General features: G+C 43.2%; 1 protein-coding gene across 1 annotated transcript in view; it reads right to left on the bottom strand.

The window, feature by feature from the left end:
- Window positions 1-513: 513 nt before the first annotated feature.
- LOC147424301 (uncharacterized) overlaps window positions 514-15156 on the bottom strand; it is a 96326-nt gene continuing 81683 nt past the window's right edge. Inside the window, exons 6-7 of the mRNA XM_086499872.1 lie at window positions 9354-9436; window positions 514-1216 (exon numbers count right to left, since the gene is read on the bottom strand). Of these exons, the coding sequence (XP_086355998.1) occupies window positions 1102-1216; window positions 9354-9436 (198 nt within the window). The 3' untranslated portion in view covers window positions 514-1101. The remainder of the gene's footprint in view (window positions 1217-9353; window positions 9437-15156) is intronic.

Raw genomic sequence — 15156 nt, forward strand, 5'->3', positions numbered from 1 at the left:
AGATGCCTACATGGCACACCACTCACGTGCTAGACATGCACACCCTCAGCTAATGCAATCTCTATTCGTTTCTTTCATTACAAAAACTTTAGTAAGGAATCCTCCTTAAGCAAATAGAGTGTGATGTACACTTTCACTAATCAGTTGGTTTTTTTTTTTTTGTTAAGCACTATTGTGGCTTGCTATATCACACTAATATCTTATGTTAGGAGTAATAACAGTGGAGAATGCTATGACCAGTCTCAAGATATCAAGCTTTTGAACAAGGGACTGCTACATGTCTACCATTGTCACAAGCTATGTTCCAAAACCTTTAAAAGATAACGCTCCCATTAACTAGTTACAACATCCTTTAACCATATCGCAGGGTGGCTGTTTTCTCGATAAGGTCGTACAATATGCATGCAAGGCTGCAAAGGCATGCAGAAGCTTCAGCAATTGGCAATGCATGTGTAGCAAAATGCAATCCAAGAATTACCTAAAACCACAGAAAAGAAGAACCATCAAAATAGAGGCACCGTCAATTCATCCCCTTTTCATTCTTTACTACAGAACCTGTAGTAGTATTTTTACATGTTAAGAGCTCTCATCTCACAAATACCTATACTTCAATCATATTAGCTGCTTCACAACTACAAACCACCTCCTTGCACGGGTCGATCTTACACACTTACCAATCTGCAAAATGCTGTTTCAATAAACGACCCTTCAGCCATCAAAATTCCTCACCCCTTGGAAGATCTCTAAAAAGGAAAAAAGAGCCAGTCTTGTTCATACATGATTTGGCCTGGTAGCTTTCATAGTAAAATTGCCATGCACGCTAGCCATGTTGTACTAGGCCAATCGATTACACACTCGCCAACACCACTGGCATTGCCTGCCTTGTCAGTCTTGCATGGACGTAACAAGCACACACATACGCCTAACAAAATCTCCACAATCAGGCACCAAGCTGAAAATGACAAGAAGCAGCTTGTTCCCTACTTCTCTAACTATTTCCACTTCTCTTTTAATTGACACCACTGGGGCTTCAACTCAGGTATTTATGCACAATCACCTCGACAGCTTTGTTGAAATACTGCTGAAAATTTTACTATTGCACTAATGAGGCTTCGGAACATATCCATCTACAGCAAAGTTCCTGGTGGCAGAAGGTAGCGCAAGCCGCATACCATCGAGTTCAGGCTTTGCTAACACCTGACAACCTAAACGAGACCTGCAATGAGAATAAGCTTTTTAATATGAGATTCACAGCTCTCTCTCTCTCTCTCTCTCTCTCTCTCTCTCTCTCACGAACGAACGAACGAACGAACGACAGCGACAAGATGACATCGCTCTCAATGTTCGCATTGGCGGACTTCCAAGCGACTGGCAAGGAGAGGGGGACCCCAAGTTCCACGAGTCTTTCGCTCGCATCCAAAGAACAACCCACATGGTACAATGGGATCCAGCAACAATCACCACTCTTGCTCACGAGCATCGTACCAACCATGCAATCCTCACCTTCAAAACCAAAGCGGATCGAGTCAAGATCCTTGAGCAATCGAGGCTTCTCAAGGACACAAAAATCTGGTTTGCTGAAGATCTCACACCCACCCAACTCAAACAGAAGAAGGCCGAACTCCAAAAGATGCGAGGAGCGCGCATAGCAGGGAAATGGGCAGTTTATGGAGGAGGTAAAGCCATCATCCAGGAGTTCCGAACTCCCAAATCGGCTCCCTCCTTATCACCTACCCCAACTTAGGTCACTCCACCTTATCTTCAATTTTCCACCTTCGATGGACCCTCAGTCCTTAACTGATATGTATCAGAAGGAATCTTTTGTAATGTTTTGTTTCTGGTCCCATAGGTCATATCTGACCTCCGTGGACGATAATTCAATCTATCTATCTATCTCTCTCTGTGCCTACACACACACACACACACACACAGAGACCACACACACACACACACACACACAGAGGCACATGGGGGCTTCTCAATCCCATGGTTTCTAATAGCTCTTACAGAACTGTTTTTACAGCAGATACCTCAAATCATTTTTGCTATGTAGCACTGGACTACACCGTTTTGCTACACTGCCATCAGTGGACAGAGCTTTTGGTAGATTTGTGTAGGCTTCACGCAGCCAGTGGCTTCTACACCACTTTTGATGATTGACTGTATCTTATTGTTTGTATTCTGTGGGTTTATAAGTGCCTTATCCCTGTGATGTCATTGTATATCCACGGGTTTTCCCATATTTCTTGTAATGCCTATGACTGAATTTCATGTACTGCAAACGGTACAAGCCCCATTAGAGAGAGATGTTTCTTTACCAGAGGCAGAAGAAGACAAATCAATAGTACACCCTGTCAGTGCCCTCTGGTGTCATAGAAAATGGAAGAAAAGGACAAGAAAACTGAACTGAAAAGAAGGATGAAATGAAGCTCCATCTATAGGAGCTCAAAATGTAGTACTAGATGGATTTAGTGTACAATTATGCTATGCAGATCTAACTAGCTCCATCGAGTACTAACATGTACTTACGATGTTATACATGAATGATGGGGGGCTAAGAATCTCCTGAAGAATACTCCCACAATCTGCGTGAAGGGTGGCAGCCTCTCTTGAACAGCATGCTAATATCAATTCCCTATCTGTGTGATCTCTCTCTGATGACGTTGAGGAGTCTGGCAACCCGCTCTGCAGCAGAGCACTCCCCCACTTTCACTCTGTTCCAGGCTCTACGGTTCTAACTTTATTCTTTGTACTTCTGCATCTGTAGGTAGTTTTTCTCCAATGGTTTGTAAGCATGCGAGCCCCAAGCGGAAAGAGAGCGTACTATGCATTTGAGAACTTGTGTAATGCGGGAAACATTAAGTGTTGGGTTCTCAAGAAGTACCTTTTGACAAATTGGTGACACCGATTCTTCTTTATGGAGTTCCAAGTGTGGAGCGGGGCATCTCAAAGTCTACTTGGAAAGAGTTTGAGAATGTCCATAAGCGTTCTCAGGTAAACTTTCTCCAAGTTAAGACACAAACACCATATATGCTCCGACTTCTTGAGCCGAGATCTCTTCCAATTGAGGTTATGGGCATGGAAAGGGTTGTGGAGTACATGATAAATATGCATCAAAACCGCTCACATCGACGTCCTACAATTCCATGGGAAGCAAGCAAAAAAGTTCAAAAGACACATATAAGCAAGATCTTGACCACAGGATGGATGCAAGACATAAAGAAATGGTTTGGAAGATGGGATGCATTACACTTGCTACATGATGCCTCAATAGACTCCCAAGTGAATGAAGCTTTTCTACAATGCCAATGTATTACGGCTTGGGAGGAATCCGATGGGTCACACTTCATCCATTACACCACCCATATTGCCCCCAACTACAAAACCATGGTCTTCGCTGAAAGAGGAAACCGTACTCACCCTTACATGCTTGAGCCTATCCCCTTGTCAGCGATACGCACTATCGCAACCATCCAGCTTAGCTCCCATTCCCTTCGATGCGAGACAGGGCATTGAAGCAATGGAGAAGAGTCAAATCAATTGTGCACATTATCCTCACTACAAGTTTGAGAGTTTGAGTACCACACACTACTTGAATGCTCAGCTTTTTGTCACATCCGAACTTACTTCCCTCACATTTTTAGCCATGACTTAGACCTACACGCTTTCCTATCTCAGCCATTGTGTGGGCTCTCCATTATGACTCTCATCACTGCAATTTTGGAGCATCACGAATCACTCATCAACCACACACATACTACATCACATGTAACTTTGGTCCCATAGGTCATATTTGACCTCCGAGGACGATAATAAAACCTCTCTCTCTCTCTCTCTCTCTCTCTCTCTCTCTCTCTCTCTCTCTCTCTCGTGCATTTGTACATCATTATGTTTTGCCCTTTGGCGAGGATGATTGATGATTGATCATCACACCAACAGTGTCGCGCACGCCGCACGCCCTTTGTTATATTTTGATATTATGTAATATGAGTGCAAAACCCACTTTTTCTTTGCAATCTTGTGCTCTTAGTGTTCATTGTTGTCTCAGTATTAAATTTGCAAAGAACTAGTGTTTTTTAGAGCGCGTCCCCTGTCGCGCCCCCCGTCCCCTGTTTTGCCACGTCCCCGTCCCCATGTGACTATGCCACACGCATGTGTGTTTTGATAGGAAAAGTGGCAGTATATTGTGTATACAAGAGACCATTGGAGATGCTCCAAGGTCTATCACCTAGAGGATGTACATCAAGGTGGCTTGTATAAGGAATGCAAAAATCATTGTGGAGGTGCGTAAAGCCAAGTGATGTTACCATGGTCCAATCTGAAAAGAACTCAAGATCTCGGCCAAATCCAAAGAAAGTAGCCTTGAAAAATCTGTGTGACCCCCCAAATTGCAAAAGCAAAACATCACAAAACCATCATGAACGCCCACTCTGATCAACCAACAACCAACCGCTCTCCAAACTAGCTGAATATATGGGCAAACCCAAAAACAATGCCTCAAAGACTCAAGATACAAAGTACATCTCTGGCAATTCGGATCATGAGCAGTAATCCAAGCCCAAGTGCCAATAGGCAATCTTGTATGTGCAATGATCCACATGAAATAGCATATCATGCGGCTAATCCTTAAGGTCCAAATGCATGACCAACACTGTCGCTCAAATGTAGGGTAAATGCGCTTAATCCCACCACGGTGAGCCAGGCATCGTGTCTGCAAGATAATCCCCCTACCAAGGGAGACGATCCAAACACCTGGATCCCGGTCCAACTCAATCAGTGGCCATCCCTGCCATATCCACAACCTCCCAAGTGGTGCCTTCTTTGTAGTGAAAACAGGTCAACATGAGTGCCTCTCTAAAGAGTCCACTACTCGAACAGGTTGCCTATGATCATTAATCAATAGGTACCTCACCTTGAGAAACTAATTTGATACATGATGGCTAGTCTGTGCAATGCCAAACATCACAATCCCCTCCTGCACAACAACACGGTCTCCAGATTTAGGGTCGAAACTCATCGACCAACCCTCATGAGAAGGTACAACACTCTAGCTCCCAATGTAGCCATGTCATCAGCAGCAATATTCTCATCAATTTCTCTCAAACAAGCAGCAGCCCCTCTACAAATCCAATAGGTAGCAACAATGACCTCTCGGCACCAACCAAGGAAGCAACTAACTGACGACGTAAAGATGCTACTGGACCAGCATCCCATCTAGCCCAATCAATGTGCATCCTCTCTCCTAGCTGACAGCCCTCTAAATCTGTCGCGTATGCATTCCCAAAAAGTGGCTGCCTCTCTACTCCTCCACACAAGAAAGTGGGTGCCGAGTCAAAGCAAGGGGCAAATTCATCCAAATCTTCAACACACAGCACATAAAGGGCGACAAATAAGAGACATCCAAAGGAGAATCTGTAAAGCTGAATCTGATGGTTGAGCACCAAGCTCTGAGACTATCCACATATCCAAACCGAGGAGAGACACATGACAAAGCATGGTATAGAAATTGTTTCCGAGGCTCAGCCCAAGGAAACAACCCGTGTACTATGAGCTTGGCCTTCCTCTGCATCTTTGGATCAATAATCCCCAAGAATTCCTTCTCTCTAGGCAATATAATTGTGTCCCAATGAACTCAAGGCCGTGCATAGATCCATCTCCATAGAAAGTTTTACACTAGGCTGCACAAACATTCCATGACTCCAAAACAGAGAGTCATGCAAGATATAGTGAATCAAGCCGTTGCAACGAGTACTTGATTCACCGCAAGGGCTCTGCCAATCAATGACAAATGTAAGGAAGACCAATGGCAAAGCTTCCTCCTGATAGACAGTAAAACTAGCTAAAATTGCTGCTAAACAGACACATCAATGTCAACCTCAAAACCTAAGTATCTGCAAGTCTATCTTTGGGCAGCCATGTGAAATTGTCTTGCACACCCCATTGACAGTCCCCATCAACTCCTACAAGGAAACCAAAGGACTTGTGCCTGTTAACGAGTGCACCACTAACCAAGCAACAGGTAGCAAGAGCATCCTGTAAACTGTCCAAAGTGTGTCTCATAACATACAAAGAGCAAAGTGTCATCTGCCTACTCTTGATCCAACAAATCTGGCGAGCCATCCAAAGGCATAGCAAGACCTCGCAATTGTAGAGTCCTGCTACGCAAGAAAAGCTAAATGGCCTCAACAAAAACAAAAACAAGTTAGCTGCCAAGGGACAACCTGTTTGACTAAGTGACACAAAGGAAATCGCTACCCAATGTGGCCTCTAATCATGGTAGCACTAGAAGCACTATGATATAACGGAGCACCACCGATAATCCACAGTAAGGGGGAACCGATTCTCTATACAATGCCCTCTAGAAAACCCCAATCGAAATCAAGAAGCCTGATCGCTACCGGCTATCCTGTTTGGCATGTCCATTCAACTGCCTCAAAATGTTAAGATGTCCAAAATGCATCGATCTTGCAGAAACCTACCTATGAAGCATGAATGAGATCATGCAGAAATAGTCTCAAACGCATGCTAATCATGCAAGCAAAGATCTTATCTTATACACGGAAGACATGAGAGTAATCAACCTCCACAGTCAGACGGACGATGCATATGCGCCTTTCAGTATAAATGAAATGAGCCCCAAACACACAATGGCAGGCATCTCTCCAGTATCAAAAATGTGTTATAAGCCAGAAAGCATGGTTGGGCTAAGCACATCCCAAAACTGCAAGAAAAACTACCGAATCAACCCATCCTCTCCACGACAAGATGCACCATAAAGACCAACCACTGCATCATGTGTCTCTTGCAAAGTGAAAGAAGCCAGTAAATAGTGTGGGATAGCCTCCATAACCACTAGCTGGCCATGAGAGCAGACCTCCTCTCTAGCATGCATATCATCATCAGTCAACTGATCTGTAGTAAACAAATGCTCAAAATAATCTGAAGCTATGTCAAGAACCTCATCAAGACCTGTGCTCAACCTGTCTGCAGAATCACACAAGGCCCTAATATAGTTCTCCTTGGGATGCTCCTTGAAATATGCAAAGAAATGCTTATTTATCCTATCCGTCTTGGATATCCATGTCGATATCGAAGCATGATAGAAGAATGCGGATTTCTCAGTCTAAATGTGACTAAGAGTCTCTTAGGTGTCAAACTCCGACTCACCCATAAACTCACCTCCTGGCCTAACGTTGTCGGCGTATGCAACTCAAACGATCATATACCCTCTTGTCCTTTGCAAAACAAAGCTCATTGCAGCTCTCCCGCCTTTTTTCTGCAAGCTTGAGAAGACAAAGTAATGTGTGTAGCTAAATGGGTTGTTGGATCTTAATCACTGGTGAGGAACCAAAAATTCTCATTCGTCCAACACAATGGAACATCCTGTAACACTGAGTTAGGTTTACGTGATCCTCGTCTAGGCATAGAGGAAGTAATCTCAAATGCAAAGAAACCGGGGCATGGTCAAAGAGCATTGTAGCATGCCAAATAGTAATTGTCCCACCATGAGATACTCGCCAATGTAAAATCTATCTAATTGCTCTAGCAAGAGACCTGACTGCCTCCTGAAAGCCAAGAAAACTACAATGACTACGGAATGTGAATCAAGGATGAGACATGCCACGCATTTGTACCATAAAAGGAATATGTCACAAGCATCTCTTTTACGTGGTGCAATAAATGGTAAAGAAGGCGTCATAATTGCACAACAATCCTTAAATGTCTACATTGTTGAAATCACCGCCAACAATCTCTCCTACCAAAACTCAGCTCTCTCTTGAGTAGAAGTGGGGACATAGATACACATCACCTACCAAAGAAGTTGCATCCCCAGACATCAGAATGGGAAATTGCAGTAAGTCAAGCTAGTGTGAACCTGGCCCTTTGGTTATGAAGTCCTATAAATAGGACTTGAGTCTTATTTGTGAGACATCTTGTGTGATCACCACATTGGGCTCTAGGCCCTTGGCAGCTCTACCTGCACACCCGTACTGGTGTGGGCTTGTTGATATGGGACACGAGCCCTTGTGGCAGAGGCTAGCCCACTTGGCTGCAGCACGCTCCCAAGCTCGAGGGTGAGCCCGTATTGGCTAAAAAGGCTGGGAGGTGAGCCTAATGTCCGCTCACTACGTATCTAGGTGTGAGTTTGGCTTGCATCATGTCATGTGTGCAGGATGGATCCGATTAGGGACTAACAAAAGAGTCATCGATCTCTAGAGAAAGCCACATCGCTCTACCAGGTACCAAAGTACCATGGTCACTTACACAATGTCGCCAATGGGTCCAACAAAAGAACATACACCACTGCTACAATACTGATGGCAGATCATAGTTTCCCAAAACCTACGCGAAGACCCACATAGCAACTTGCCACATCTACAGTAGCTGTCCATACTTAGCTTGTGCTCCTGCACAACAACTATACCCACATTTCAATCTACATGAGAACACAAATCTCTACGAAGAAAATATTGTCTCCGGCTAGTGCGATGCAATCCATTGACATTCCAAGTAACAATATGCAAATCCATGTAGCAAAAAATGATGAACTTGAACCTCAAAGACATACATCAACCTTATCAACCTAAAACCTCAAAGAGATACATAAACCTAAAATTTCAAAGACATACATAAACCATATCAATGGCTACGAGACTAAAAAATCAATGTGGAGCCCTCTTGATCCCTAACCGAAGCCGTGGAACAAGAGCTAAAGGAAGAGCATCCCCATCATGCAGGGGAGATCCGAGGAGTTGTCCTGTAACAAAAAGAGAAGCGTACTGTAAAACAAGAGCCATAGTGGTCTGGAGAGCATCAAAGTGTTCTAACAACCGTAGACTGAGTATGGTCCACATATAGAATGAGCGGCAAACAAAAACTCCTCTGTATGTAGCCACCGAATAGCCCCCATACTCTACGCAAGTCTATCAGTGGCAATGCATGACAGAACGTAACCTGCCCAAGTCTGGATCTTCTTAGTCACGTACGGGCGCGTGCACGTGCACGTGCGCATATGAGAACAGAAATTTTAACATTGCAGAACCGATCCCAAAAAACCTCAACAAACATAGATCCGATGAGTCTTGCACTCAAAATCTGCTATTTGAGTGGTTCCTCTTGAGCTCAAGAAAACCCAATTTGCCACACGAGAGAGAGAGAGAGAGAGAGAGAGAGAGAGAGAGAGAGAGAGAGAGAGAGAGAGAGAGAGAGAGAGAGAGAGAGAGAGAGGAATAAAGTGAAAATGGCTTCATTGGTTGCGGATTTGTTCAATCAACAGAATCAAGCAGCACACAAACTTGTATCAAGAAATTTATATTTCAAACAGCCCTAAGTAATGTAAAAAAGTCACTCACGTTTCGGTTAGACCAAAAGCGAGATCAAGCATATCATTCTCTTCATCCGTTGGTTCAGGCAACTTGCTGTAGTATTTTTCATCCTGCATAGACAACGTAAAATGATGTAGAGAAAAATCATGTAAAAGATCTACAGCTACAATTAATAAAACTACCAGCAACGCCAGCTGCTATAACCCTATGAGCAAATCAGCTCAAAAGTACAAAATACTAAGGATGGCCTACGTAAAACTACAAGTTCTAAAACATCAAGCCCTAGTGAAAACCAGTAAATTGTGCTGGCTATCAGGTTAAGTTCACCCCTGCAGGTTCACTTTACTGCATCACATGAATGCGATAGACAGAGATTAAAAACAATATCTTGAAATGTTTAGATTTTGGGAGAAACAGAAACATAAAGTAAAATTCTATCAAATGCAAAATGTTCAATAACTTAGAAGACTCCATAAAATGTCTTGTGACGTTTAACTACAGTTTATTTTTGGGGGCAGCATAACGAGTGAAAAAAATCTATCAAAACCAATATTGAGTGTAGTACACGCATGCAAGCCTACCGGTACAGACCATAACATATGGCCTTCCGCACCATATGGAAACTTTTAGAAACTTTTGAAAACCCCTCGTTGTTTCAGAACTTTTGAACAAACGCATGATGGCAGCTAAGAAGGAAGGGAAAATGACTCTCATGCACTTGGAAGGTCATCATAGTTTGAAGTTATATATCTAATGTATGGGGGGAATTGTACACCTCCTAAAAGCTAAGATTTCATATAGCATTCACTACTCAGCATTCACATCCTTATCTGCTATGGACCTCAGATGCTTCATTGGCGCACTAGATCTATCTACTCATCACATCCAAGGCCGCATTGACCTCTATTATGGTGTCTCCAATGCATTAGAATCATCATCATCACCACACTATTGAACCGAAATAAAATGATGCACTCATACCACCTCACTCACAATCAAATCATACAGCAAACCACTAGACTTTGCAGAGTTAACATCTTTGTTGCAACAATCACTTTTATGTACATGCATAGGAATCACCAAGCAGGATACATCATGAAAATACCCCTGGAAATGTCAAAGACAGAATCGTTTGACTCTATTCACCATCCTTGTTGATCTATTGGCAAGGGAGTGGAGTGGCTCTCTCCTGTCGAGCAGACATAGCACCACACTCAACCGTTCAATCTGCCTAAACTCTTGGCATGTAGGTGCCAAGACAAAATCCTCAAGGTAAAGCTGTAACAACTAAGGAGTACCTGCCAAGTACTCCTCCTCAATCTACTTGGTGTCCAAAGCAAGATTCCTAAACTTGACCAAGTTTTCTGCACACCTTTCCCTTCACTTTTCTTTCCTTGTGTATCAAGCTTTGCTCAAATGGAAAGATTTCCTCTACTTTCCTTCATAGGTGAATTTGGGCTCTTCCTATATTCATCCAGGTATATGACACTTATGTCTTCTTCAATAAAGGAAATTTGCATAAAGGGCAGTGGATAACCATAGTTGCGACATGCATTCAAAGAAAGGAGATTGGGTGCTTCCTAAGTTCAAGAAGGCCAGACTTGGAATATCTCCTTGCTCTCTCCACTTCGGGTTGCTCATCAGGCTCCCCATCAACTGGCACCTCACCTTTAAAAGGTTTCAAGAGACTCACATGGAATGCATTGTGAATCTTCCAAGTATCAGGCAGCTTGAGTCAAAAGGAGACATCATTTCTCTTTTCTTTAATCTGGAAAGGGCCATAATACCTCATGCTAAGCTTTGGAAAAAGCCGCTCCTTTCCCTTCCATTTCCTTAGGCGTGCCTTCTCAAAACGTAAGAGCACCCAATCGTCTTCCTTTAATTTCAAGTCTCGTAGATGTCGATCTGCTGCCTTCTTATGTCGTTCTTGAGATTTCTCTAAAGCCTCACGGACCTTGGCAAAAGCAGTGTCCAAGTCCCTCGTGTACTCGTCGCCTTCAAAAATCTTATCCTGGGTCTGGAAAATGTTCTGATCTACCAACTGATTCCCTTTTTCCTTTCTTTCCTTGTGCCCTCGGACCTGTGGGGTGGCGTCTTTCGCTTCCCCTGTCCATTGGCACGTCAGAGTCAATCATCGGAACCCTAAGACGCACTATCATCTGATTCCTCTTTCTCTGGAATCCTTTGATGAACTTGCATCTGGTTCCCTTAGTTCGTCGGAACCCTATGATTCTCCAGAATCCTGTGATGAGCTGTTATCCCCTGCCCGTCACATAAGTCAATGAGCCAGCATGCATTCCAAATCGTTGCTTAATCATGTCCCATAAGTCTCTGAATGGAGTCAGACTTCTGGTTTAAAGCATAGTCTTGAATCTCTTTGGCAAACCATAGCAAAACCGCTCAATCTAGTCTTTGAAAGTAATCTTCCGAAACGAAGACACTGGCATACAAGTATCCCAAAACCTCAAACAGTAATCATCCTATATATCTTTCTCAGTCATTTTCAAGTGAGGCCAAGTCGTGATGACATCTCTTGCATATTCATCTTATATCCAAGTTGACGTGCAAAAAAGGAATTTTAACTACGCCGCATGTGTTTCTCTGCGTAACAACAGAGTAGATCACCATGCCTGCACCGTTCCTTTCAAGTAAGATGCCTGCACCGTTCCTTTCAAGTAAGATGCCACCTTTCGCTCCCTGGAATGTTCTGAGAACCGCTCTCCAGAGAAGGTGACGTCAAACTGTTGTACAAACTCAAGGGCTAAGTTCCGCTATTGTTGGGAAGAAATAGATAGGATACTAGTGCCTTGTTTTATTGCAAAAGACCCTTCATTTTCACCAATTTTCACGCTAAGACTATGTTTTTCGATGTCTAATTAGCTAGAAAATTGACAGATATATCTATAATTTGTTTGCAGGTTGTACCCATCATTGACGAGCGCAGGACAAAGTCACCACAATGACGATAATGAGGGACAACTATATGTAGGACATACGTACTTACCCTTGGTCCATAGTGTTGAAGTAAAGGCAACGGTCTCATAAAATGTAGTCTTTTTATTGTTTTTGTTATTCATTAAATTTTCCTTCAAGCATTGCGAAATTGGAGGATGATAGCCAACTACTTGCCATAAATGACACAAAGCCAGATGATTCCCAAGAGCCGAATGAAGACCCTCAATTAGAAAGGCTAAAAAACATCCTGTTATAAATTTGTAGAAGGTTGTACGGAGATGCAAACAATGATCCTAGAAGATAATCCAATGTAATTAGCACGATAAACTCGTTGAGAGGTAGTATAGAGATCTATCAGGTTAATGTTGTTGATGTCCAGATTGTAGTGTAAGGTGCAGCGGAATGAATGTTTGCGCTTTGCTCAAGATGAGTGCTCCGAACTATGCTGAAGGTTCCTTCTGTTCTTATGGAAGATAGAGCCTTCCGTTCTTAATGAGAGAATGCTATGATCACAAACAAAGTGAATGGACATTGTGCGTGCAAGTGTATGAGACTGATAGATAGAGAGAGAAGAGAGATACGACACCAAAGACGTTGCAAAACCCTCCTCCGAAGGCCCCACTCTCGTCGGCAAGAGTGGTCTACTTATGATTGCACAATCTGGTACAATGGTGATGCATAAAATTGATGCAAGTCTAGGCTATGTTGGTGACGACGGTGAAGACGACGATGATGACCTAAAGACTGAATTCTGCAATCTTCCAACTGCTGAAAATCTAATGAATCTGGGGCTGTGTTGGGTGGCTGAAAAACGCTGATCTTGGCTGCGTTTTCTTGATGCTGAAATCGTTGACAAAACGCTGAGGCTGTTGTGATCTGTAGATGAAAACGCTGCCTTGATGAAAACGCTGCCTTGTCTGCTATGTTCAAAACTGAAAAACGCTGGATGGGGCAGCCTTGCTGGCGTTAGTGGAAAACGCTAGGTGCTAGGTTTGTTGGCGATGAGATGACATGCTGAAAACGCTGACATTGCAGGGGTTGATGGCGATGATCAAAACGCTAGGTTGTATGGGAGGTTGGAAAAACGCGAAGGGCTTGAAGGTCTTGATGGTTCTTGCTGAGAAGATGCCTGTTGAGCGGGGAGCTCCTACTGCCTCTTCTGCCATTTAGTGCTAACTTTGGTTTGCTTATATATTTCCTTACCCAAATTGCCCTACCTACTTTTGTTGGGAAGTCACCTTAAATTAATAAGTGAAAATGTCAAAAATAGGGAAAATAGGCTAAAATCACTCGAAAATTCCCCTGACTGATTTTGATGGGAATGCTTATAATCATGATGTGTGCAACCAGAGGATATGCATCTACACTAAGTGCTTGGGCATGCACGGTCTACGAATAGACTCACAAAAGTGCCAGATCACTTCTAATCTAGACTGACTGGATTGACTGAACCCTAATCATGTTGTAGCTTGTCCACGGGCACATAGGGTTGGATGTATCACGTGACATCCCCTCCTTTTCAAAGTGAGGTACTGGTACCAAACTGTATGGCGTTGAGGGAGATCACCAATAGCATCCGGAATCCTCGAAGGGACTCTTCACCGGCCCACTCTAATGTGTGGGTCGTACGGTCTTGACCTTCATAAAGGTCTGCAACGCTTGCTTCTTTGGGCCGCGCCTAAAGCAACACGAAGTCTTCTGTGGCTCCTTCTATGCGTCAACTTCGTTTAGAGTCTTGCTTCTTTCTTCTACAAGAACCTCCATGGCTGAAAATTCCTGAAACCATTTCCAACACAAAACCATAAACATACCCATTCCATGTAAAGTGAGTGGAAAAAATCTTGTCTTTGCTAAAGATTGCTAAAGACTGTGTATGCAATGTAGATGAACATAGAGACGGAGTGACAAACCGTTCACCACATACACGCAAACAATGAGATCGAATCTTTCTCTTATGATCTAGAGCAATCAACTGTAGCAAAACACAATGGAAATGTGCACGCTTGGTGCTCATACTGTCATGTGCTCATTCGGAAATTGTGTCATGCCAAGAAAGAGACATGGAATGTGACTTTTTTATATACATACTTTTCAACTTTTCATGAAAAATCCACATACATTCGTGCTCATCCATGAGAGAAACGTGCTCAAACATACAATATGTCATGCCTAGTAAAAGGGCTCACATAACGATGCTAACTAAAATACAGGAAACGATCACGAATGAAACATTCGAACAATGCGTGCGTATCAATCATGCGAACACATAATACTTTCTGTGAGGGCTCTTTGAACCTAAGCTCGAGAGCCAAGATCGCTTCTTCCTGAATGATCGGATTGTCCTATGGGGGTTCTTTGAACCTCGACTCGAAAGCCAAGATCGGTTCTTCGTGATTGATCGAATCTACAAAGAGGTTAGCTTCGCTAGGAAAAGCATCAACTAACACACCATCCTTGTGAACAATCACGTCTTCTTAATGCAACTCGTCATACTTAGCATTATCATTCAAATCATCATGCTGCTCACAATCATGCAAATCCTGTGTGTCATGCTGTGGAAGAAAAAGAGACTGAGAGAGTCTCCTTCTCATGAATCCGTGCAATCTTCTCCTGCATATTAGCAATGAGAGACGGAGAATGAACAATGTCCTCTCCATGAATAACAATGGGAGAATCACTTTTGGCATTGAGAGTGAAAGTGTTAGCCTCCCAATCAATGAGGGTTAGCATCTCGAAACCATCGAATGCCCAAAATCATATCACATCCTGAGAGAGGAGAGACAACAAATCTTCTAGTGAAGGCAGCTTGTTGAATTGCAAACAACACATCAAGGCACTCCTCCGTGATGAGAGCATCCATACCGGGAACAAAGCC

This window comes from Adiantum capillus-veneris, chromosome 25 (genome assembly GCF_014529385.1).
Source record: "Adiantum capillus-veneris isolate H3 chromosome 25, ASM1452938v2, whole genome shotgun sequence".
Classification (NCBI taxonomy): Eukaryota; Viridiplantae; Streptophyta; class Polypodiopsida; order Polypodiales; family Pteridaceae; genus Adiantum; species Adiantum capillus-veneris.